Source organism: Pristis pectinata, chromosome 17 (assembly GCF_009764475.1).
Source record: "Pristis pectinata isolate sPriPec2 chromosome 17, sPriPec2.1.pri, whole genome shotgun sequence".
In the NCBI taxonomy this organism is placed as follows: Eukaryota; Metazoa; Chordata; class Chondrichthyes; order Rhinopristiformes; family Pristidae; genus Pristis; species Pristis pectinata.
The window spans coordinates 8707268-8734621 of NC_067421.1; the positions used below are offsets into that span (position 1 = coordinate 8707268).

A 27354-nucleotide genomic window follows, 5' to 3' on the forward strand; every position below is an offset into this window, starting at 1 on the left:
GGAAGAACAATTGAGCCTACAAGGAAGGCAAGCAAAATGGAAAGGCGATAGGATTTACAAACTAGATTCTCAGCAAGAAACCCTGTTTGATATATGTAAGTGCTGGAGGACAGCAAGTGACAAACAACAATATCTTACTTTTACTGTGCTAATATTAGTTTCAACTCAGCTTCTTGTTCTGCCGTGGCTTTCATTGTAGCAGCACTCAGCAGTAGTGCATGGGAGTCAAAAGTCAGGAAAGGAGTGGGTGGCTTTCATCCCCCAATATCCATCTATCAGGGCAGTATGACCCCTGAAAGGTAATGACTATCAACACCATAAAAAGAGTCATGCAAACACCTGGCATTGACCATAAGGAAGTTTCTCTCAGAGTTGACCATATATTGAGTGAGTGGAAGCCCAAGTGATTCATGAACACCTCCAGATCCTGGAGGGAGTCTTCAGTATAATAGATGATAGACTGAAATTTGGGGAAGCAAGTAATGTTGGCAAATCCACAAGTTTGCTTTGTTTCCTGCAGCTTAACATATCAGTGAGATCAGTAATGTAGTAGTGAGGAACAAACTGTGAGATATGTTATAGATTACCCACAGCTGTCTGTAGTGACCCTGAGACTGTAAAGTTGGATAGCTACTTTGATCTTAACTTGCACAGCAGTCAGATACAGGTATGAATCTATGGTTGAGACTGCAGAAGATTACTGATCTGTGTGACAACCATCTTAGTTAATTACAGTATACAGAAATATGGATACTTGGAGTGGTCTGGATAGGATTATAGGCTCCAGTAAACTTCAGCTACTAGCCCTTTAATGCTTCCTCCCTCAGACTTTGTCAAAGCCTTGATCTCTCCATTACTTGCAATCCCATTCCAAGTCTTTCAGCTACATCAGTGAAAGCATCACATGTACCCATTAGATGAGTTGCCAAGTTATGAAATTACAATGGAGCTCATTACAAGTGTCTAGCATGACTAAAAGTGGGTTTTAGAATTATTCAACAGCCTCCAGAGTATTCTGCAGCAGAATGGATATGTTGCCAGTGAGAGTATGAGCATCCTTTTAAATAATGCAGTTGCAGAGATATCAGTGTTCTTAAAATCTTGTTGGCTTGTGAATGACCATTGACAGTTAAGCTTTGGAAGAACATCAACAAATTTCACCTGGCAACACTAGAAAAACAGAATTACACAAGGACTGACATCATTAAATACAGGTCCAATGCCAGAAATGAGTCATCGATGCATGCACAGCTTATGTTGGAGAGTTTGTGATAAAATTTCTGCAGCAAGCCAAAATCTAGGAATGTTCATTTTCACGTTTTGCTTCAGGAAAAGTTAAATTACATGTGCATGGCCCTGAAATAAACACTGCAATCTGATAACATTTCTTTTTTTTAAACAATACATGTTACTGAACCATTGTTCAAGATCAATCCATGGATGATTCATGGTGAAAGAGTCAGGAAACACTTCAGTACTTATTCCAGAAAGGTCCTTGTGGCTATATTCTGAATCTAACTTTTACTGTTTGCACAGTAGAACTGGATGATAAATGTTGACATAGAGTGATAAGTGTTGCACGGAAACTGTGGCCCCCCGAGTCATTATAACAGAGGAAAAGGTTTCTAAAAAGGAAGCTCACACACTGCTGAATATTTCTGGCAATTATATTTTGACTACAAGTGCCTGTGCAAAAAGGTGAATGAGTGGTAATACATGAAGTGTTTTTGCAGGACGTGGACTTTCCTGGCACGACCAACATTTGTTACTCATCCCTACATATCACTGAAAAAGTGGTGGTGAACCACATTCTTGAATCACCACAGTCATTCCGGTGAAAGGATTCTCACAATGTTGTGAGTAGTGGGTACTAGGATTTGGAAGCAGTCACAATGAAAGAATAGTGATGAATTTTCAAGTCAGAATGGTATGCAACTAAAGTGGAGAACAAACAGGAGCAGATGTTCCCATATGCCAGCTCCCTAATCCTTTTTGGTAGTAGTTACATATTTGGGAGGTTCTGCTGGAGTAGCATGGTTGAGTGACTGAAGTGCATTTTGTAGATGATACACACTGTAGTCCCAGTGATGAAAGTAGTGAATGTTTGGGATGGTGGAAGAGGTGCCAATTGTGGAAAGTTGCCAATGGATTTACACGTGGTTTCATCAGCTTACATCTTCCCTACCTCATTGCCTCTACCCAACCCCTTTAATGGTAAAAAGGGTTATTGATGAAGATTGGATGGATTGAGGGCACTTCCCAGAGCAACTTCTGTAGCAATGCCCTGCGATATTTGATCTCTAAAACAGGAATCAATCTTCTTCTTTTGTGCCACATATGATTCCAAGCATTGGAATTTTTCGCGTCCCATGTCTTCAGTTTTACCAGGACTCCATGCCGTACTCAATCAAATGCTGATTTCATGTCAAGAGCTCTGTCCTCACCTCTGAATTCAGCTTTTTGGTCCACGTTTGAATCAAAATCATCATGAAGTCTGGTGCCCACTAGTCTTGGCAAATCCAAACTAAATATCAGTGAACAAGTCATTTCAAAGTAAATGCTGGTTGACAGCACTGTCAGGAACACCTCCCATCACTTTGCTAATGATTAAAAGTAACACTGATTGGGATATGTCCTGCATTTTCTGGACAAGATCTATCTGGCAACTTTCCATATTGTTTGAGTAGATGCAAAGTTGCAACTGTACTGGACAAACTTGGCTATAACTATAGCTCGTGCTGGAGCACAAGTCTTGAGTTCTTTAGCTGGTATCTTTTCTGATCCCTTTGCCTTGACTATGTCCAATGGTCTCAGCCATTTCCTGATATCAGATTAGATTAGATTGCACTACAATCTTTGCAATCTAAAGTAGTGCAACAAAAAACTTTAAGTGACAACAGCAGAATAACCAAGAGAGGTAGAGTTAAGAGTACAAGAACATGGCAGCACCACCAGGAAGGGAGTGCGAAAGAGGTGATTGGTTCAGAAGTCTGATAGCTCCTATATCTCCTCCCAGAAGGTAGAAGAGAGAAAAGAGAAAGGCTGGGGTGGTAGGCATCCTTGACAATACTACTAGCCTTCCTGAAGCAACGCACCCTGAAGATGGACTGAATGGAAGGAAGTGACAGGCTTATGATGGACTGAGCAGTGTTTACCACTCTCTGCAGGTTCAGTCAGTAAAGATCAGAGCAGTTGCCGTACTAGGATGAGATGCAACCCATCAGAGTAGTTTCTATAGAGCATCTGTAGAAGCTTGAGGGAATCCTCATGGACATGCTGAATCTTCTCTGACACCTAAGAAAGTGAATACATTGATGCATTTTCTTGATCACCGCAGTGTGAAGGGGCCAGATGAGGTTGCTGGTGATCTGGATGTATGTCATTTGAAGTGAATCTAAATGGCTGAAGACCAGCTTGTGTGATGTTAGAAATCTTAAGTGGAAGGCCAGGTGGACCACTAACACTTTCAGCAGAAGTTTCAGCTTTTGGTGTTCAGGTGCTGTACCCCACAGTATTGTGAATGAGGATGTTCTTGGAACCTGCTCCACCTGTTTAGTTATTTAATTATCCACCACCATTTATGACAAATGTGACAAGACCAGAGAGCTTTGACCTGATCTGTTGGTTGTGAGATCACTTAGCTTATTGCGTTTCCTGTTTAGCTTGCTTATAATCCTTTGCTGCAATGTTTCTAGGTTAGCATCTCATTTTTAGGTACACCTAAAACTACTAACATTATGCCGTTTTGTCTCCAGGATTGATCGTATGGTAGAATGATTGGACCATAGGATTAGATTATGCTGGAATACAATTCTCCTGCTGCTGATAATCCACAGTGCCTCATAGGTGTCAAGTTTTGAGTTCCCAGATCTTTTCTGAGTCTATCTCATTTAACATGGTTGTGTCACACATCATGATGGAAGGTTTCCTCAATATGAAATGTGACGGTACAATAATTTCTACGATAAATGCTGTCACGGAAATATGCATCTAAAACAGTAGATTGGCAACAACAAGGTCATGTAGATTTGAGCCTTGCAATGATTTTCTCACAACCTGCCACAGATCCCGACAAGCAACTATGTCCTTCAGGATTCAGCCAGCACAGTCAGTAGTGATACCACCAAGCCAATCTAGGTGGTCGGCAAGTCCTCAACCCAGGGTACATTTATGCACTGACTAACTTCCATGCTTCTTCTATGATATTCAACATAGACAATTGATGTGGTACTGATTCATAAACTGAGAGAGGTGGCACACTCAGATAAGTCCTGTCCTGTGAGTCTTCATGGGATGTGGAATCAATGTTGTGGATGCTGAGGGCTATTCACTTTTTCCTATACACCACTGTTCTGTCACCTCTGATGAACGTGTCCTTCCAATGGGACTGCAATGGGTCTGAAACCACTTATAGGACAGAGAGCTAAAGATAGCAGATTTCCTTCCCTGAAGAACATTAACGAACTAGATGTTTTGATAACAATCCAATAACTTCAAGGTCACCAAGAGGGAGACAAACTTTTAAATTTCATATTCTTTAATCCATGTATGCCCAGAAAACATTTTGTTTAGTGAAAAGCTCAGGGAACTGCTCCATGGGTGTTTAGGTACAATGTACCCCTGTGCCCAGAGAGTAGTGCGCTGTTTATTACTTCTTAACTCAAAGACACATACTCCAAAGAGCCAACAGCAAGAACTTGCCATACATGCATTCATAAATCAACAAGTCACTGTACTTAATTAACTAAATTTAAATTCAACAGTTGCCACAAATGGGACTTGAACAGTGAATTGTTAGTTCAGGCCTCTGGATTAATAGTACAGTATTTACTTACACAACATAGTTGTGGTAATAAGTGGAAAACTCGAAACAAACTGGTCAGCATATTTTGTGAAATTAAATTATAACTAATCAATAAACTAACAACAAATATGGAATCTTGCATTTAGCAACTGTAGATATGCAACAATTTATTTTCTAAACAAAATGGATGTTCTATTAGACACATGAATGATAGAGAAATGGAGGGCTATGTGCGAAGGAAGGGTTAGATAGATCTTAGAGCAGGATAAAATGTCGGCACAACATTGTGGGCTGAAGGCCCTGTACTGTGCTGTAGTGTTCTATGTTCTGTGATATACATAAGGGAATCTTGGTGCATTTAAGAGTTTCTGGTCACTGAAGATCAATTTCAATCAACTTTCCTTCGCAGAAACCACTAAATCATTTTAGTAAACTGTACCTGCAGCTCACAAATGGTCTTCCCTACATTGGAGAAACCAAATACAAATTGAGTAACTGATTTATGAAACCCCTCCATTAAGACTGGACATGATCGAGAGCTTTCAGTGACCTGTTACTTTAGCTCCTTCACTTCCTAGCCTCCTATATTGTAAGCTTCAGGGAACTTTGCTTTCAGGGGCACATAAATGGCATTCTGATTGGGTACAATGCAGCCTTCCAGCCTCTGTAATAACTACAACAGTTTCATTTAATCAGCATTTGCAGCATCTTTAGTTTAAATTTCCAGCATTCATTGTAGCTTTCTTCAGTAATTGCAGCAAAATAAATCCCCCACGTCCATTCACACCTCTTCCATACCTACACTTCATAGAACCAAACAGCACAGAAACAGGCCTTCAGTCCAACTGGTCCATGAACAAAGATTCCCATCCAAGCTAGTTCCATTTGCCAATGTTTGGCCCATAACCTTCTAAACCTTTCCTGTCCATATACCCGTCCAACTGACTTTTAAAAATTGCTATTGTACCTGGCTCAACCACTTCTTCTGGCAGCTCATTCCACATACGTACCACTCTTTGTATCAAATTGTCCCTTAAGTTCCTATTAAATCTTCCCCTCTCAACTTAAACCTATGGCCTCTAGTTCTTGATTCCCCAACCCTGTGAAAAGGACTGAGTGAGTTCATCCTATCTATGCCCCATGATTTTATACACCTCTAATAGATCTCCTCTCAGTCTCCTACACTTCAAGGAATAAAGTTCTAGCCTGTCCAACCTCTCCCTATAACTCGGTCCCTCAAGTCCTGGCAACATCCTTCTAAATATTTTCTGCACTCTTTCCAGTTTAATATGATCTTTCCTATAGCAGGGCGACCAAAACAGAACACAATAGTGCAGCCTCACCAGCCTCTTGTACGACTGCACCATGACCTCCCAACTTTTTTTACTCAGTGTCCTGACCGATGAAGGCCAGCATGACAAAAGCCTTCTTCACTGCCCTGTCTAACTGTGACACCACTTTCAGAGAACCATGTACTTGAACTTCAAGATCTCTCTGTTCTACAACATTCCCCAGGGCCCTACCATTCACTGTGAAAGTCCTACCTTTATTTGACTTTCCATATATTTACTTGGAGTATCTTCATATTTTTACATATTCAATCATCACTTTCTTTCACTGTGCACTATCCCTCTTTGTGATTTAATTTTGTGATTTAATTTCTTCTGTCTTTCACACCACGACAGATCTTACCTTTTTGTTCTTTCCTCCCCTCGCTTCTTTCTCTACATCTTAAAACTTGTTTATTCCCTTGTTAGTTCTGATAAAAGTTTATTGACCTGAAACATTAACTTTCTTCTCCGCAGTTGTCGTTTAATTCTGCTGGGTATTACTATTTTCTTTCTGATTCTATTTCAGATTTTCAGCATCCATAGTATTTTTCTTTGATGGACTTCAACTCCAGTATGTACCTTTTCTATTAACTATATCTTCCAGTTTTAATAATTGTATTGCATTGTTGTTTCAGAGTCGAATGGCTGAAAGTTTGCGTCTTTTTGATTCTATCTGCAACAACAACTGGTTCATCAACACCTCACTTATCCTGTTTCTGAACAAGAAAGATCTCCTTGCAGAAAAGATCAAACGAATTCCATTGACGGTGTGTTTCCCAGAATACAAGGGTCAGAACACATATGAAGAAGCTGCTGTGTACATTCAGCGGCAATTTGAGGACCTGAACCGCAACAAGGAAACTAAGGAAATCTACTCCCACTTTACCTGTGCTACAGACACCAGTAACATTCAGTTTGTTTTTGATGCAGTCACTGATGTGATAATTCAAAATAACTTGAAGTACATTGGGCTCTGCTAGACAATTGTCCATCTAATATTGAACAAAATCCATTCAGGATTCAGGAGGTCAAGAATAAAATTAAACAGGAAAAGTGCTGAATTTGGCAGCAAAAGATGGCAAGGAAAATTACCACAATGATGATAACAGGAGGAGGTCTGACTACCGCACTGACTTGCTTAACTAATTCACTAGAATTCTGGTGATTTGCAATCCAGTATCATGAGTTCCAGTATGGAATCATGAGAAACACTGTGATCTCTGAGATAACCTCTCCTTTTTATGTGATGTGACTGAGCTATGGTTTATTTGCTCTCTGCCATTCCTGACATCATACATGCAATCTACAAAATCAAAATCTGAGTCAAATGTATGCAAGTCAAAGATAACTAGTCAACGTAAACACAGGCAACAGTTCTTTTCCTCATGTTCGGTTAAAAAAAGGGGTCACATAATACTTGACTCCTTGTAAATAAGAAATAATACAACAAAAGATTTTTTTAAAAGAAAAGAAATTAAACATTTAATTTACTTGATATAATTGATGTGTGAAATGTTTCGTCCTCCATTTTTGTTCTGAACTACACACCACTCTTCAAACAACTGATACTGAGTTTACATCATACTGGTCTCACTATAATGAAAACCTCTTAATGATCCAGTTCCACAATTCAGTACAGAAATTCTACAGGGAAGAGCGAAAAGAACAACATGGAAACTGTGGAAATTGCTGCGCTCTACAGACTTTTTACTTTTGGGCTAGAAAATAGAGGTAATTAAGAACCACTAAGAAATAAATGAGTAAGTTTTGCTAATCTGTAAACTGTACTAACACAACAATGACCTGTCTCAACTTGTTGTTTGGGTTTCTGTGATAATGACAAACTTTTGATGACTAAAAGACACATTGTAACTAAAATTGAAATGCTCGGCATACAGCTTTGACTTTTCTCTCATTTTTCCATGCAACATTCACATGACAGAAGTATGTAAATACATTAGAAAAATGTAAAGTACACACTAAAATGAAAAACACGTAAACAACGTCTAGTATGTGAATCTTCAGTTAAGGGCTTTGAGACAAATTTTAAACACTGCTCACTTTAAGAAATGAAATAAAATGAATTATGTTATTAGTGGGAAAATGTGTGATATCCATCATTATGAAGGTGATTTACTTTCGTAATATTTGCCTTTAAAAGCTTAAAACCAGATTTTATTTCTTGATATTAATCACTTGTAATGTTTATCTAAAATGTAAAAACAATATCTGCGCATGAAATAGGTAATTTGATTAAAACATTCTGGGTTAAATATTTGTCATCCCTGCTTGCAGGGTAAACAGACAGAAGAAAGCACCCATCAGTTCAAGAAAATAACCTGCTCCCAGAAATTTTTTTCTCAGACATCAATAATAAATGCACAATATAACAGGCACTGTGCTTTGTCCTTTTCTTGTGCCAATAAAGCAATGATGCTTCTTACTGACCTGGAATAAAGATCCCCACAAAATTTCAGCATTCTCTGTGGAAAAAGTTTCTCCTTTCCGCCACCTGCTGCTATAATTCAAGAAGATGTTAGGCACCCCACAGCTGTAGTGTCATCGTGCTGGCTGAGCAATCAATCACATAAAAAATTTTACAGAAAGGATGCCGGGTGGCATTTTTAATTAGCTTTTGAAACAGTATAAAGAATGCTGGATATAAAATTAAATGCACAAAATTGGTTAAAGTGGAAACTAAAATTTCAAAAATAAACATTTTATAAATATAAACCTGATCGAAGTTTATAAAGTTACGAAAGGCCTAGATAGGGTAGACAGTCAGAATCTTTTTCCCCAGGGTAGAAATGTCAAATATCAGAGAACATGCATTTAAGGTGAGAGAGAGGAAGTTTAAGGAAATGTACGGTGAGTTTTTTTGTTTTACACAGGGTGTGATAGGTGCCTGGAACGAATTGCCAGGGGTAGTGGTGGAAGCAGATACGTCAGTGGTGTTTAAGAGGCTGTTAGATACATGAATATGCAGGGAATGGAGGGATATGGATTGTGTGCAGGCAGAAGAGATTTAGTTTAATTTGGCATCATGTTCAGCACAGACACCATGGGCTGAAGGGCCTGTTCCTGTGCTTTACTGTTCTATGTTCTATGTTCCATAATGTGCTAGAAATTCTTCCTCTCCCGATGGTTGGAATAGTCCCATACCACCTATGTTACCCAGAAGCGTGATAGATGAGGCTTTGCACACATTGTGCAGAGAAAGACCTCTCCTCCTCTAACTCTCTACTGGAGAGCCAGTAAAGGAAAGCTGTGGATTGTTGGAAGATGGGGCTGGGAACTAGGGAAGAGAAAGGAAAGGGTATTGGAAGGACTAAGGGGAAATGGAGTCTGGATTGTGGAGGATCAGGAGCAACCAGAGGACGCAGCATCAGAGAATGCAAGTTGTCCTCTCTAGTATTGTCACTTTCCAGAAATGCTATGTGGAAATGATGGTAGGCTCGAGGAAGCAACTATCATGATCCTAAGTTCTTCAAATACTTTATTTCTTTCTAATTGCCATCCATCTCTCCAAGGCCTACTTGGGGTGATATTTATACCTTCACTACTATTCTTTAATGCTTAGGAGAACCTGGATCTTTTGGGGAACTGCTTGAATTTCAAGGTAGAGCCATGGTGTGGAAATGGAATCAATGGTGGCAGGAAATCTGCTAGCAATCCATCCTGTCTACAGAATTAGACTAGATTTCCAGCAGTAAGTAAAGGCAGTAAAAGTTTCATCCCAACTAGAATACTGTTTACGCAAGAACAATCCTAACGTTATTCCAGCAGCATAGCAATCTTTACCACATGAAGATTGTTTGATCATCTGCGACCATTTTGATCCTGATATATTTTAGTTATTATATATTATCACTGACATATGTCGTGAAATTTGTTGTTTTGCAGCAGCAGAACAGTGCAAGACATAAAAATTACTATAAGTTACAAAAATAAATAAATAGTGTAAAAGAGGAATAATGAGGTAGTGTTCATGGGTTCATGAACCGTTCAGAAATCTGATGGCAGAGGGGAAGAAGCTCTTTCTGAAACATTGACTGTGGGTCTTCAGGCTCCTGTACCTCCTCCCTAATTGTAGTAATGTGAAGAGGGCATGTCCCAGATGGTGAGGACCCTTAGTGACGGATGCCACCCATCATTAATCCAGATGAAAATCAAGATGTAGCCAAAAGTGAATGAATGTGCACAAAGGACTGGATACTGGAATAAGGAACAGTATATCATTAAAGGGATTAGACCGAAAAGGAGGATGATGTGAAGATAACAAGAGTGATGTTTCAAAACACAACTGTATTCTTGAATCAAGGTCTTCAACAAAGTTAGAAAGGAAAGAAAGGAGGAACTAACAGTAATATTGATTAAGGAGAATACTGGAGAAGGAGTAAACAGAATCTAAATGGCTACTGTTAACAAATAATAGAGCTGTGATTACACATCTACAAAAAACAGAAGGATTTTGGGTTGCAAGTCTATAGCTACCTAAAAGTGGCAACACAAGTAGATAGGGTGATAAAGAAGGCATACAGTATACTTATCTTCATTGGTTGGGGCATTGAGTACAAAGGTCGGGCAGTCATGTTCCACCTATATAAATCTTTAGTTAGGCCACGTTTGGAGTATTGTATGCAGTTCTGGTCAACATGTTACAGAAAGGATGTGGAGGCTTTGGAGAGGGTGCAGAAGAGATCCGCTTGGATGTTGCCTGGATTAGAGTGTGTTAGCTATAAGAAGAGGTTGGACAAGCTTGGATTGTTTTCTCTGGAGCATCAGAAGCTAAAGGGCAACCTGACAGAAGTATATGAAATTATGAGAGGCAAAGAGAAAATCTTTCTCCCAGAGTAGAAGTGTCAAGTATTAGTGTGCATAGCTTTAAGGTGAGAGGGGGAAAGTTTATGAGGCAATTTTTTTTTTACATAAAATGGTAGGTGCCTGAAATACACTCCATATCTGGTGGAAGCAGATATGATAGCAATGTTTAAGGAGCATATGGATAGGCACATGAACAAGCATAAAATGGAGTGACAAAGGCCTATGTGCAGGCAGATGGGATTAGTTTAATTCGGCATCATGTTTGGCACAGACACTGTGGCCCAAAGGGCCTGTTCCTCTGCTGTATTGTTCTATATTCTAACAACATGCAGTTGAAATGTGCAACAGAAGTGAAGTATTTCAGGAGAGATAATAAGACGGAAAGTGACCAAGGATTGCTTGAAGTCTGTTCTACTTGTAGCCATAATGGATATGTGTGCTGAGCAACTCAGGAAACAAATCTTGAACATGATCTTTGTAGGCAATGTGCACGGAGAGTCCAAAGGAAGTGAAAGTTGGATGGGACCAATGGAGAGAAATGCTATAGGAAAGAGGAATGAAGATAAATTGATCCAAATAGAATATATAGATTGTATTTTTTTTTCTGGTTCTTTCTACTTCTTGTTGGAAATAGGATAGTCAGTAAGAAACGTGTTTGAAAAACTGATGTTTAAGTAAGTGGGGTCAACCATTCAGCAGAATGCAAAGTTAGATAAAAGAGTTGAATCATAGAATAAAAGAATGATGGACGAACTTGAAATGATGATAGGAATATTAAGCAACAAGAAAGTATCAGTGAACCTGATAGAATATCTAAAAGACTGGTGTCCAAGGATGGAGAAATGGCCCCCAAGAAAATCTCAAAAAGGGGTCTGACAAAGATGAGCATGTGCCAAAGTATGTGTGGGGAAGGAAAATGGGCAAGTTGAAGCATAATCAGATTAAGGGGGCAGTGGAGCAAAAATAAATCAACCGTGGAAAGGGTGAGCAGCTTCAAGTTCCTGAGCGTCAACATATTTTTCTTATATGCCTTATAATTTCTTCTCCCTCTAGTATGTTAGAACATATGAAATGTATCCACTAGATGGTTTTAGACAAAATCTTAAGCAGCAGATAGCTCTGCTAGAAACTTAAAATCTTCTAAAGGAAGAGGTGATAAGTAAATAGTTAAGGGTGGGAATATGATGTATGGAAAGTTAGCAAAAAGATATCACAGATTTGGAGACTAAATCTAAGAACAATGGACCAGCTAAGGTTTAGTGTGAGTAACTTCTCAGCAAAGGCAGAAATAGAAATGAAATACACCATTCCATCAAATATGCAGCAGAGATTTCAGCCACCTGCAGAAAAGTGTATTCAAAGCATAGGACTTAAACCTGGCACCAAGCTCACGGTCTATTGAGCAGCAATGATGATCTCCACCCTCCTGTAGGGATCATAGGTACAGGCAACTCATCATAGGCACCTTAAAGCAATGGGGAAGTATTACCATGCCACCTCTGCAAAATCCTCCAAATCCACTGACAGATCAAATGAAACAGTCAGCATTCTCTCCCAGGCTATCATAGCCAGAATCAAGTTACTGATCACACTCAATCAACCTCAATGGGTGGTGGCATTGTCCACATGTCTGACACCAGACTCCTGAAGGCAGCACTAGAATCTGCACTATATCACAGCAGGAGAATGCAGAAAACACTTCAAAATATTTTGTTCAAAATCTTGAAAAAATCTAACGTCCTCACTGACATGGGAATCCCTTACCCAAGAGTACTCAGTAGTGGAAAAGTGTTCAGTAAGACACCATGAATTTCAAATCTCTCCAATGGGGTGTGTGGAAATCATGTGCAGGCAGTGGAAGTAGTGTGGAAGAACCCAGTCAACTCATCCATCCACCCCATCCAGCTCCACCCATCCCTCCTGTGACAGAGCCTACAGATCCTGCTTAGGATTCATCAATCAATTCAGAACCAATGGAACTGCAGAGCAAACAAGTTACCTTCAATACCAAGGGACTTCAATGCCTTAGGTAGGAAGGGAGGTGAGGTTAGCTGACACAAATAGGAAGGTTGAATACCCAAGAGCTAGGCAAGCAAATCTGTTCCCCATGAGCCAGGGAATTCCTGATCCTTTTGTAATACTGTGCAAGAAACATCATACTTAATAGTTCAATTCTATCTTGAATACATTCACCAACTGAGCCTCCACAGTCCTCTTGGGTGGAGAATTCAAAAGATTCACTACAGTTTGGGCAGCGGAAATCTCAGCACTGAATGGCCAACCCCTTCACTTGAGACTTTGACCTTTGGTTCTTCATACCCCATCCAAGGGAAGCATCATTCCTCATCTAGCCTGTCAAGTTCCACAAGAATTTGATATGTTTCATTGAACTCACCTCTCATACTTCTGCAGAGTATAGGCCCAGTCTGATTAATCTCTCCTCCTGAGCCAGACTCCCCCATCCCAGAAATCAATCTGATAAACTTTTGCAATACTCCCTCTGTTACAAGTATATCCTTCCTTAGATAGGGAGAACAGACATATACTCAATATTCCAGATGCATTTTCACCAGGACTCTACATAATGGGGAGAGGATATCTTTACTTTTGACCTCAAATTCGATCACAGTAGAGGCCAGCATACCATATGCTACTTCCTTTCTCAAATATTGAGCCTATCAATATGCCCCTGAAACCTCTATGCATCTTCCTCATAGTCCACATAGCTCAGTGTCATTAGAAACATGGATTATATTACACTTAGTTTACCTATGCAAATCACTGATGTCAATTGAGAACAGTTTGGGCCTCAGAACCAATGTTATGACACACACCCTAGTCACAACCTCCCAACCCAAAAATTACCGTTTCATTTCTATTGTTTTCTACCCTTTAACCAATCCCCAGTCAACATCAGTATATCACTCCAAGCCCATTTTGCTAAATGACCTTCTGCATAGCATCCTATCAAAAGTCTCATGGAAGTCCACCATTAACAATTCTGCTAATTACAATCTCAAGAGATTCTAATATTGTTATCAAACATGATTTTCCATTCATGAATCCATATTAACTCTGCCCAATCCTATTATTATTTTCTTAGTGTCCTATTACTGCTTCCTTAACAGTGGATTCTTGCCAATTCCTCACTGTAGGTGTCAGGCTAACTGGTCTGTAATTCTCCACTTTCTTTCTCCCTCCTTCCAAGTTGGGTTACATTTTCTACATTCCTATCTGTGTGAACTGTTTTAAAATCTTGGAAGATGGCAACTAGTGCATCCAATCTACAGCTGTTGTTCTCCATTAACTCCAGGCGTTTTTTTCTCTTCTACCATGAAGACCAACAAAAAATATTTGTGCAATTTCTCTGCCATTTCCTTCCTCCCCAATATCATTTCTGCTGAGAATCAAGATCAACTTTTGCTTTAATCTTTTCCTTTTTACATATCTATGGAAGCTTTTACAGTCTCCATTTATATATTTCACTTGATTACTTTTGTATTTTACTTTCCATTTGCTTGTCAAGTTCTTGGTCCTTCTTTGTGAATTCTGAAATTCCAATGCTCAGTCTTACTGCTCTCTTTGGTAACATATGCCTTTTCGTTTGATCTAATACTACTTTTAATTTCTCTTGTTACCCACAGCTAATATGAGGCTTCTATTGCTTAAAAGTGAGATATATTTCTTGTAAACTATGTAACATTTCTTTGTTAGCTATTGCTTGTTTAACTGTCATACCTTTTAATGCAGTTCTCCACTCGACCACAGCCAACTCATACCCCATTCCTTCAGAGTTTGATTTGTTTAAATGTATTTTGGATTGATCAAAATCATTTTTAATTTCTATATAAAATCCTGTCATATTATGATCATTCTTCCCCAAAGGCCCTTAACAAATAGATTATAAATTAGCAACATACACAAAATGCTGGAAGAACTCAGCAAGTCAGGCAGCATCTATGGAGGGAAATAAACAGTCGACGTTTTGGGTCGAGACCCTTCATCAGGACTGAACCCTTTGTCATTAATAATAGACCTAAAGTAGCCTGTCTCCTCATTTGTTCCTCAACATACTGATCAAGAAAACCATCTTTTATACACCCCATGGATTCATCCTCCACGCTATCACTACTACATTCTATGAATTCATCCTCCACACTATCACTGCTAATTTTGTTTGCACAGTCTACACGTAGATTATTGTATATCACTTGCTATGCTCCACATCATGCAGGCTGCTTAGAGGATGTATGAAATAAAGAAACACAGAAATGTTTCCTGGACATCAAGAGATGAATAGTTAGCTTACTATTGAAAACCACATAGGAAGGAAATCGAACCTCAAGTATAATGTTTGAAAGCATGATTTTGCCTTCTGGGTCTGTGTGAATGATTTGCAGTCTCATGGTGCACTAGTGGAGTAAAATCCTAAATGGGGCCAGAATGGTCTAGCACTTTGACCACTTTCAACAGTAAACCAAGGATGCCATGTGTCTAGTATTTGGGACTAATTTAAAGGAATTCCACATCTATCCATCCATCTAGCCTTGTGAAAGCTGTGATTGAATCTGCTTCAGGCACTGAATTCTGCATCATCTCTAATTGCTGCATGCAAATTATTACCCTCATGTACTCCCTGTCTCTCTCATCAATCACATTAAATCTACATCCTCTGGTTCTATCTTTCCACTGATGAAAACAGTTTCCCTTCATGATTTTGAACATCTCTATCAAATCACCTCTCAGCCTTTCGGCAAGCTTGGCCTCACCACATCATAGATATTCCCTTTGTCCTTCTTCATCCCTCCCACCAGCTTCTCTACAACTTAAAACTACATTTTTTTTAACCTCTATTCCCAATGCTGAAAAAAGGTCTTCAACCTGAAACAATAATTCTCTTCTCTTTCTACGTGTGCTTCCAACATTTTGTTGTTTTTACAGATTTCCAGCATCTACAATTTGTTTTTATTTTCAACTCTAAACCAGTGGACAGCCAGGATCTGTAGAACTCCTTTACAAGTTATTTCTTTTCTCATGATTTTTCTTCACTGTATTCACTCTACTTCTCTTACCTCTGAGGCAGGACTCATATCAGAGATAGCAAAACATGAGGGAGGTTGCTTGCAGAGATGGATCTTCTGCAATGCATCCTTTCTGCTGGAGACAGGCTCAGGTGAGAGGGCTCATGTTAACTGATGGATTGTGCAAAGAAGTACACAGAACATTGATCACGGAGAGCTCTGTGAAACAGTGTGCTTTGACCACTGATTATCACCACAGGTCTTCGGTGTCCAGGTCTTCTTCCTCTGGTATAAGAAACTGCCTGCCAATCAGTAGATAGTGCAGCACACAATCACATGCTGAAGAACTCCCCCAAATTGATGGAGACATTGAAATTGCACTTTGAGGATGCTAATGCCATTCTCCTTCAATATTCTGGTCCACATATGATCGTCATTACAGATGTACTCTGCAGCTGTGATTGGGGACTGCACATGAGAGCTTTAATGGCAGTTAAAAAGGAAAAAACAAGTAAGAGCAAATGGGCCCCTTACAGACAGGCACAGGAGAATTTATAACCGGGAATAAGAAAAAAAGCAGAGAAATTAAACAATTACATTGATATGTCTTCACCGAAGACACATAAAATCCAGAATGGAGAATCAAAGGTCTAGTGAGAATAAAGAACTGAGGGATTATGTCAAAAAATAGTACTAGTAGAAGGTGTTAAGCTTAAAAGCTGACAAATCCCAAGGAATGATTTACAACCCAGAATTTTGACAGAGATGGTAGGTGTTCTGGTTATCATCTTCCATAGTTCTGGAAATGTTCTGGTGAATTGGAGGGTAACAAATGTGACCCCAATATGTAAGGAAGGAGGAAGAGAAAGAAAACAGAAAATTATCAACTTGTTAGCCAAATATCAGTGGGAGAGACAGTGCTGGAATCAATAATGTTGGATATAACAATAAAACACCTTGAAAAAAATGATAGGATTGAGCAGAGCCGACATGGGTTTATGGAAGGAAAATCATGTTCGACCAACTGCTGGAGTTTTTTGGGGATTCTAGTGGAATCTATAATGAAGAACCAGCGGATATGTTGTATTTGGATTTTCAGAGACATTTGATAAAGTCTCGCACAGAAAGTTGGTCAACAAGGTTAGAGCACATAGAATTGAGCGGTGATATGCTGACATGATTGAGAATTGGTTATCACACAGAAAGTAACGAAAGAGAATAAACACATCATTCTCAGGTTAGCAGGCTGTGATGCATGGGGCAATGCAAGGATCAGTACTTTGGCCCCAGATTTTCATAACCTATATCAAGAGAACTAAATGTCCTCTTCCCAAATTTGCTAAGAATACTAAACTAGGTGAGATTGTGAGTATGGAGAGGGTGTAAAGAGGCTTCATTGAGTGGGCAAGAACATGGCAGATGGAATATAACAGAAAAATGTGAGGTCATCCACTTTGATGAACATAACAGAAAAGCAGAGCATTTGTTAAATGGTGAGAGGCTGTATAGAGGCCGTAAAGGGACCTAGGTGTGGTTGCAGAGAAGTTACATGCATGTACAGCAACGAATTAAGAGCCTTTACAATAGAATTTGAACACAAGAGTGGGGAAGTCTTATTGCAATTTTATAGAGCCTTGATGAGACTAAACCTGAATTATTGTGTGCAGTTTTGGCCTCCTTACCCAAGAAAAGATATATTCACCATGCATAATTCATTGGATTTGTTCCAGGGATGGCAGGTTTGCCACATGAGCAGAGATCAAGTAGACTGGAACTATATTCTCCGAGTTTAAAAGACTGAGAGGCGATCTCATTAAAACATACAAAATTCTTCACAGCTTGACAGACTAAATGCAAGGAGGATGTTTTCCTTGGCTTGAGTCTAGGATCAGAGGGCACAGTTTCATAATAAGGAAAGGACATTTGGGACTAAGGGGAAATTTATTTATTTTGGAATTTTCTGTCCCTGAGAAGTCTCAGTGGTTGTGTTCATTCAAAACAGAGATTGTTGGATTTCTGGAATATTAAGGAAATCAAGGAATATGGGGAAAGTGATGGAAAGTGTCACAGAGGTAGAAAGATCAGCCAGGATTTTTATGAAGCAGACTCAAAGGATCATATTGTCGACATCTCTTCCTATTTCTTATGTTCTTATCCATTCTGATGATGAGAGCATCCATACTGATGATTCTGAGATATCATCTTTTTTCCCTAACAATGGTTTCTCCTCTGCCATAGTTGACAGGGCTCTCAACTACATCTGTTCCACTTCATAATAAGGCAAGGCCATTTGGGACAATTCAGCCACTCTCTCCCTCCACCAAAAGCAAGGATTAGGTTCTCTTTCTCCTCATCTTCCACACCATCAGTTTCAACATTCAATAGATCTGTAACTTCTGCCACGTTCAAGATGATGCCACCACTATACACATCTTTTCCACCCTTCCCCTTTCAGCATTTCAAAAGATTGTTCACTCTGTGACTCCCTCGTTCAATATTACCTCTTCATCAACACCTAGTCACTTCCTTTCTCATATATTTCCTGCATTCTCCTTCCTTTCAGATTTCCTCAACTATTTTTCACCTATTTGTTCCAGTGTGTCCCACAGGGATCGGTTCTGGGACCTCTACTTTTTGTGATATTTATTAATGACTTAGATGAGGGGGTGGAAGGGTGGGTTAGCAAGTTTGCAGATGACACAAAGATCGGTGGTGTTGTGGGTAATGTGGAGGACTGTCAGAGCTTACAGTGGGATAGTGATAGGATGCAGAGCTGGGCTGACGAGTGGCAGATGGAGTTCAATCTGGAGAAGTGTGAGGTGGTACACTTTGGAAGGACAAACTCCAAGGCAGAGTACAAGGTAAATGGCAGGATTCTGGGCAGTGTAGAGGAGCAGAGGGATCTGCGGGTTCATATCCAAAGATCACTGAAAGTCACCTCGCAGGTGGATAGGGTAGTTAAGAAAGCTTATGGGATGTTAGCTTTCATAAGTCGTGGGATCGAGCTTAAGAGCCACGAAGTAATGCTGCAGCTTTACAAAACTCTGGTTAGACCCCACTTAGAGTACTGTGTCCAGTTCTGGTCACCTCATTATAGGAAGGATGTGGAGGCGTTGGAAAGGGTGCAGAGGAGATTTACCAGGATGTTAGATAGGGATTAGAGAGTATGGATTATGAGGAAAGACTAAAGGAGCTAGGGCTTTACTCATTGGAGAGAAGGAGGATGAGGGGAGACATGATAGAGGTAAACAAGATATTAAGAGGAATAGATCGAGCGGACAGCCAGCGCCTCTTTCCCAGGGTACCAGTGGTCAAACAAGAGGACATGGCTTTAAAGTAATGGGTGGGAAGTTCAAGGGAGATATCAGAGGAAGGTTTTTCACCCAGAGAGTGGTTGGTGCATGGAATGCGCTGCCTGGGGCGGTGGTGGAGGCTGATACGTTGGTCAAGTTCGAGATTGTTAGATAAGCATATGGAGGAACTTAAGATAGAGGGATAAGTTGGAGGAAGGGGTTAGATAGTCTTAGGTGTGGTTTGAAGGTCGGCACAACATGGTGGGCTGAAGGGCCTGTATTGTGCTGTATTGTTCTATGGTTCTATGGTTCTATTGATTTTTTACCCCTCTCTCATCTGTTCTCATTCAGCTTTACCTCTTCTCCAAACAGATCTGCTGTGGTTAATGAACCTTCAGCATTCTCTCTCAGCCGGCATCACCACCACAACCATTAGTGTTATTTAGACCTTCTTGGTCCCAACCCTACCTCAAATGTTCCCTTTGTTCTCTCCATTGCAACCCGCACCCCATCCCCCCACACCCACCTTTCCCAGCAACTTAAAACATGTTGATTCCTAACATTTCCTAGTTCTGTTGAAAGGTCAGCAACTTAAATGTGCTAATCCATTTTCCTCTCTCCCCAGATGATGCCCAACCTACTAAATATTTCCAGCCATATTCCCATGTTCTTTCCCTACAGTGGTACAGCTAGTATAGAGCCACTGCCTCATTGAACCTGAGAGCTAGATTCCATCCTAACCTCAGGCACCACCTGATATTCTCCTTTGACTGCACAGATTTCCTCTTGGTGCTCTGGTTTCCTCCCACATCCCAAAGACATGAAAATGTGGTAAATTAATTGACCACTGTAAGTTGCCCCTAGTTTGTAAGTGAATGGTAGAACTTGTGAGGCAAGTTTTATGGGAATATTGGGGCCAATAAAAAAAGGAATTAATGGGGAATTAGTGTAAATGGGTGTATTTAATTTCCTTTCGAAAAATAATTATTGAATCACACTTACTGGTACAGCATTCCAGATTATAACTCAATGCATAAAAATATTTCCTCATGCTACCTATAGATCTTCTAGATAGCAGATGAAACCTAGGTCATGAGTGTACTAAATTCACTCCCAGCCAAAAGATTTATCCTTATTTACTCTACCAAAACACTAAGATTTCAACCACCACATGAAATATTCCCTTTACCTTTTCTGCTCCAAGGATAGACCAGTCTCTTTCATCTCTTCTGCATTCCCTTGAAAATTGCACATTTTAGATTATATTGCCATTGGCTATCTATAATCTGAAGGACAGTCAGAATGGCAAAGAAGAATTGGAAGACGACCATAACTACAACCACATTATAATCTTAGCACAAGCAATAAAAGTAAAAATAAAGATCCTGATCAAACTGAAACAGTAGATAGACAGACAATGGTTATTATATTTAATGGTCGCTTTTCTGAATCATTTGGTAGACAGGATCTTAGTAACAGTAGCAGAGATAATAAAGGCAGAGGTACATATTTTAAAAAACAGACTGTTGAATTTCCTGGAAATTTACTTGTTTAAAGGGCTGAAAATAAGTAAATTTCTAGGAAAAAATGATTCATCTCAAAGTGAAAATCAGTTGACATTTGTCAAGTGTTCATAATCATTATTATAGAGTAATTGAATCCCAAGGAGATTCTGATGAACTGAAATCAATCATACTCAAAACCATGTTCGAAATGATGGTCATTTAACTGGATAATAACAAATAGCAGATCCATTAGTCATTTACTGACAAAACTTCAGAAGCAAACTTTGAGATTACCTGGGTGAAAATGTGGTAAATAGCAGCCAACAAGTCTTCAGAATGGAAAAGGCTGCCTAAAAAAAAACTGAGGGGGAGTGAAATCCAAAGTAGTTAGTTAATAAAACAGATAAACAAGTGGGCAACTTTCAATAAGATTTATCTTTAAAGTTCATCACAACTGTTCAATACATTGCATGAAATGTGGAAATAGGGTAAAACAGAGAGGAGCAGAAATTTCCTTTACCTCAACCAGTTGTTACCATTCGGAATCAGATAGCTCTTTCAAACAACACAGTATAGACACAATATGCCAAATAAGAATTAAAAAACAGGAGCAACAGTGAGCCATATGGTCCTTCATGCATGCTCTGCTAACAAATTAGATCTCATCATTAGCCTCAACTCCAATCTCCTGTCCAATCCTCATAACCTATAATTCCTCTGCAATCCAAATATTTATCTCATCTCTTTGGACCTAGCAGATCGGTGGCAAAGAAAGCGAATGCTATGTTGGCATTCATTTCGAGAGGTATAATGTATAAAAGTAAGGAAGTGTTGATGAGGCTCTACGGGGCACTAGTGAGGCCTCATTTGGAATACTGTGCACAGTTTTGGGCCCCATATCTTAGGAAAGATGTGCTGATGTTGGAGAGGGTTCAGAGGAGATTTACGAGGATGATTCCCGGAATGAAAGGGCTTACGTATGATAAGCGTTTGTCGGCTTTTGGACTGTACTCACTGGAGTGCAGAAGAATGAGAGGGGACCTCATAGAGACATTTAAAATGTTGAAAGGACTGGTCAGAGTAGATGTGGCTAGGCTGTTTCCCTTGGTGGGTGAGTCCAGGACCAGAAGGCACAATCTTTGAATCAGAGGGTACAGGTTTAAAACAGAGATGAGAAGAAATTTCTTTAGCCAGAGGGTGGTGAATTTGTGGAATTCCTTGCCAGGTACATCAGTGGAGGCCAGATCATTGGAGGCGTTTAAGGAAGAGATAGATAGATATCTAATTAGTCGGGGTATCAAGGGATATGGGGATAAGGCCGGAAATTGGGGTTAGAATAGTGTGTTTTTTTTGCACCTGCCCCCCCCCAATTTCTCATTTCTTTTTCTTTTTTCCCTTTTCCTTGGAGCAGACTCGATGGGCCAAATGGCCTACTTCTGTTCCCTTGTCTTGTGATCTTGTGATTCACAGTTCACTGAGATTGAGAATTCCAAGAATTCACAACCCTCTGGACAAAAAAAATCCTTCTCACCTCAGAATTCAATGGATGACTTTTAATCCTGAGATGTTGCCTCTAAATCAAGATTTCCCCAAGAAGGAAAGCACCTTCCCAAAATCTACCCTGCCAAAATTCTTCAGCATCATATATGTTTCAATGAGATCATTTCACATTCTTCTGAACTTCAGAGTAAAGACTCCATCTATTCAATATTTCCTCATATAACCACTTTTCATCCCAGTAATCAATTCAATGAATCTATTCTGCAATGGTTCCAAAGCAAGAACATTCTTCCTTAAATAAGGAGACCAAAACTGAAAGTAGTACAGTAAAAATCTGATAATCCATCATCTGACTACTCAGAAATCACAAAGGTTTCCGCGGTCCTTTGAAACTCCTGGGGCCCCAATTCCCATGTTCCTTTGGAACTCACTAAAGCCCCAGTTCCCATGTTCCCTTGAAATCTGGAGGGACTCCAGTTGCTGCGCTCCCTTTAACCTTATATCAGTTCACTGGAAAATTTATTATATTGTGTAAAATCTAAAAAAAAGTGAATTAAAAGTGTGTTGGAATAGTCTGCAAAATCTACCAGTACAGCACCACGAAAGCCCCAATTTTTCGTGTGGTGTCATCAAAGCCCCGCACATGAATGACCTCCTTCGGTGCCTAAAGACTCCATGAATAAATTAGCTAAAGGAAAAGGAATAGCAATCAACTTTCAGGAAATTAAGTGTCTCAAATAGAATAGCCATGAGATATACATGAGATGCTTCAATATTTCAAACACGTCAGTTCTTTAGACTCTGAACTACAATTCAAACTGTAAATTATTTAGCTCATTGGGGTCAATTTTCACAGCATCTCTTGGGAAGAAACAGACAATGGCACTCCACAATCTGAATGTGTTAACTCACTGCCCTATTCATTTGTTTACAGCCCTTAAAAATGTGAACTGTAACATTCTACTTCAGAGCAGGAATCTATTTAATTAATATAAATTATGGTCTTTGAAATATATAGCGCTTTAGTGCACCCTTGCACCACAGACTAGTATCAGTTATAAAGCAGGCTTACTTGTGGTCTTTAGTGCATTTTCAACATTACGATTCAGTTCAAAAGATACCAATGGCTGTCAACAGTTCTAGAACATTCCATATTTGCAAAAAGCACTGTATACATGGAAGTCTTTCTTAAAGACACCAATGAAAGATACTCAGAAAACAAATAAAGGTATTTAAAAGTATTCTAAATGCTCTTTCAGGCCCCATTTTGACAACCTTCACGCCCATCTCATCACTCCTTGCAAATATTTCCATTCCTGAAGTTTAACTTCAGACACAATTCCTCATTGTGAAGGCACCCCAATTTCTTCCTGCATCCAAGTTGTAAGCTTCCTGTAAACATTAGTACATCATTTGGTATTCATCCAACCCATTGAAATGAAGCTCAAAGTCAAGATGGATTGTGCGAAGCTTTGAAACCAGTAGCTCAATCTACTTAAAGGTAAAATTCTTCTCCCTAAAACTGACATTATGCCTGGAAGCTCCTTCCATCAATCTCTGGGTTTCACTACAACACATAGGCTAATCACAGACCTACAGCTCCACTGGGGAGCAGAACAGCAAAAAGGTGTGGCTTATACCTGGCACACAGGGTCTAAATTGAAAAGGATAAGCTTCCTTGACATATCTGAACACCAGTGTTTCATGAGGCTCATGATGCCACATCAGAAGATGTCAGACATTTGCTATTGACTAGACCTGGCTATTCTATCAGTTCAAAAGGTAGCCCCTTTCATCAACTTTTCTCTCTCCAGATCCTTCTACGAGATATTTGCAAGATCTTAGTTAGCAGTGCATACATGCATAAGTCAGATGATTGCCAAGGTTATCAATTGTGCCTCCAATGACGTCAGTTATAATGAACAGGTGCTCAAATTTGTGGCTTTGGCTGGCTACAGAATGACTACACACTTATACCCACAGATGATTCAACTGCAAAGGATTCCACTCCAGCATTGCAGATCTGGTGTGCAATTACAAAAAATGTTATGCTGGTGCTTGCAATATTCTCCCAGATATTGCCATGATACTTTCATCCTGTAACTAAAAGACTGGAAGTACTGTCATTAGCTGACTGCTTAGACATGCAAAATCTACTTTAATGTGCCTGAGTGAAACCTTTCAGAAATCCATGATATTACGCTCAGGAGCATCATGATGAGTTCCAGTATCATCACCAAAAGTGCTCTTAAACAAGTAATTATCATGGAGAAGATGCATTTCAGCTACCTGGGCAAATCTGGAAGTGCCCTTCAACATACACCAGTCCAGAGTATCCAGTGTGAACATGGTGTTCTGCCATCTACAGGTCCAAACATTTGCACAGCAAGACACTGGAAGAGAAAGAAGAAGAAGAAAGAGGAAGATGAGGTTATGAGAGGTGCCCAACAACCAGGATTGCCCTAATTATGAATTTCACAGGTTCCATCAGTGCAACTATTTCACAGAACTTATGGTGGAGCCATCTTTCTCACTGGTTTCCTTTTTCACTGGCACTAAAGCACGACAATCAAGCATCACGTTCATCCTCCTTTCCACCACCCAACCCAATCACTATCAAATTAGGTCTTCCAGTTCATTACCATTTGCTTGCCAACAATCAAGAATGGACAACACTAGAACATAGTCCAAAGAAATAATATTTAACTGCATCAAATGGTAGAACAACATATATAGTTTAAAAATACAAAACATCCTCATAAGCACTCCTGATACAACAAATATTTACTCTCCCTTTTCATCTAAAATACATGAGTCTGTATTCTCAAGGCAAATAATATTTAACATTATCATTATAAATATGTTCATAATTCAGTCACTGTTGTTATGAAATCAACAAGAATAAATACTGCATGCCATGCAAATGCCTAATATCTAATTCTGTCTCCAGGTACTTGAGATGTCCACGGCCCCCACTTTCCAATAGTCAAGCACACTGGAACATTGCTGATCCCTACCACCGCCTCTTCTGTGGCTGGTGATTGCAAGATGATTGGAGGGTGATATCCAATTCTCTGCCTCTCCATGGTGCTCTGCGCTTGAGGTTTGAGTGCATTCGCTCTCAACTTTCCTGCCCTGGTTATTAAACTGCTTATTGCAATGATTTCAGTAACACCACACCAGGCTCCTGCTGCTGAACTCTTCTTTTTCATCCAACCACACTTCCTTGGTTTTCCCAACAGGCTTATGGGCTTCCCAGCAAAACATCTGTCAAGGCACAATCTGACTTCATACTTTATATTGCAACACTTCTTTCTTTTTCCTAACACTAGCCACTTCAGCTTACATGCTTGGACTGTTCCTTTTACTGGATTTGAAATTGTGAATTGATGATAATTGGATGGGAAACCAGAAATACAAATGTTAACTGGGTTAAAAAGCTACCTACCTATGTGTTTAACATATTTTGAATTTCCTATGTGCTATGGGCCCCTTAACCCCTCCCAGAAATCTAACCGAATGTTTCTCAATACATTTCAGTTATTCAATAGTAACACTCAGTCAGGACTTAAGCATACAATCAATATATCTATCTACAAAATACAGCAACTCATCACAAAAAAGAATGAAAAGGAAAAAAATCCTGCTACATTCACCTTGTAACAGTTGACTGCAGCATACTGATAGCATACAAGTCAGCCAAATGAATCAACTTATCCTCATAGCTGATGACACATTGGAAGCATTTGGCCTGACAAAGAGAGAAAAATAGAGGCAAATAGAAAATAAAGTCACCAATGCATCATGGAGTAGAACTATGTCTTAGGTGGTAATGGAAAACAGGTGATACTGCATCACCATTTGCTATACACCCCATATGACATTTATTTCCATTGACGTCAAAGGATTTGAATAACGAATACCACCTATGTTGTACGATCACTTAAAACGAAAAACTAACCTCATGAATTAGACATTTAAATCAAATGCTTGACAACCATGAAAGAAACTGAAATTGAAAATGTTTTTTTCTTTTTAACACTTTAAGAAATGCTATTAGTTTTTGATAGCTATCATTAAATCTGTCACTGACTTAATTGACTTCTATTCTTAATGATGCTTATTTCCACATCTGTGCCTGCAAGTATATGGTTGATTTAAAAAAGGCACGAAAGGTTCACAGATCCATAAAGTACATTATGAATAGCATTTCTCATGCTTCTACCTTATGGATTTATTGATGTCATACTGTAATTAACTTATACATACAGATATTGCACTATTTCTTACAGGCTTCCAAAATACAGATTATAATCTTGAATTGCTTTGCAGGCAGCACAAAAGTTGTTTTGCTTTAATTTACACTTCCTTTCAAGAATGAGCCCAAAAGGTAGAAACCTGTTAAAGATTATGTCGCTGCAGCACTGTTACCATGTTACTCAATTGTACTCCAAAAGGCATTATAAAATGATGATTTAGTTTTGCAGGTAGTTACAGGGAAATAACTATCATTAAGCACCAAATATTCAATAATGTTGGTGATAAGATAAATGTATAAGATGCACAACAGCCAGTATGCATGTATAACATTTAAAAGGTAACATTAATTCAGATGAGGAGATTCACACATTCTATAAATTACAAATTAAACAAATGCATCTTCTGTAAGATAAATGATACATCATGCAGATAATTAGCAATATACATTTTCAATCAAATACATCATTATAAAAGACAAAAATCATTGAACAAGAAAACTGGAAATCTTTGATAATTTATTCATCTAAATATTAAGTAGAAGTCAAATTAGAAAGTTATAAACAATTGTAACCCATCTAATTTAATTTGGTTTAACTCAGTATGTGTGTGAACCAAGAAGACTACAAGATCCCACACGTACTCCCTCCTCTCTGTTGCCTAATACGTTTCATTGCATTGCTGTAGGACCAGAAAATCAGACTGAAGCAACCTCGGATTAAAGATGTTATCAACCTGATTACTGGATAATGTAAGATTTGTAGCATCCCCCACAATAAAATTACCACAACCTAGCCTCTTACATAAAAAGAATAACAA

At 39.2% G+C, this 27354-nt stretch overlaps 2 protein-coding genes across 3 annotated transcripts in view; one reads left to right on the forward strand and one right to left on the reverse strand.

The window, feature by feature from the left end:
* gnaz (guanine nucleotide binding protein (G protein), alpha z polypeptide) overlaps positions 1-8239 on the forward strand; it is a 191655-nt gene extending 183416 nt beyond the window's left edge. For both annotated transcript variants that reach the window (XM_052032160.1, XM_052032161.1), the window contains exon 3: positions 6771-8239. In XM_052032160.1, the coding sequence (XP_051888120.1) occupies positions 6771-7115 (345 nt within the window). In that variant the 3' untranslated portion in view covers positions 7116-8239. The remainder of the gene's footprint in view (positions 1-6770) is intronic.
* The window catches only part of rsph14 (radial spoke head 14 homolog), a 479803-nt gene that overhangs the window by 413403 nt on the left and 39046 nt on the right, over positions 1-27354 (reverse strand). The window lies entirely within an intron of this gene.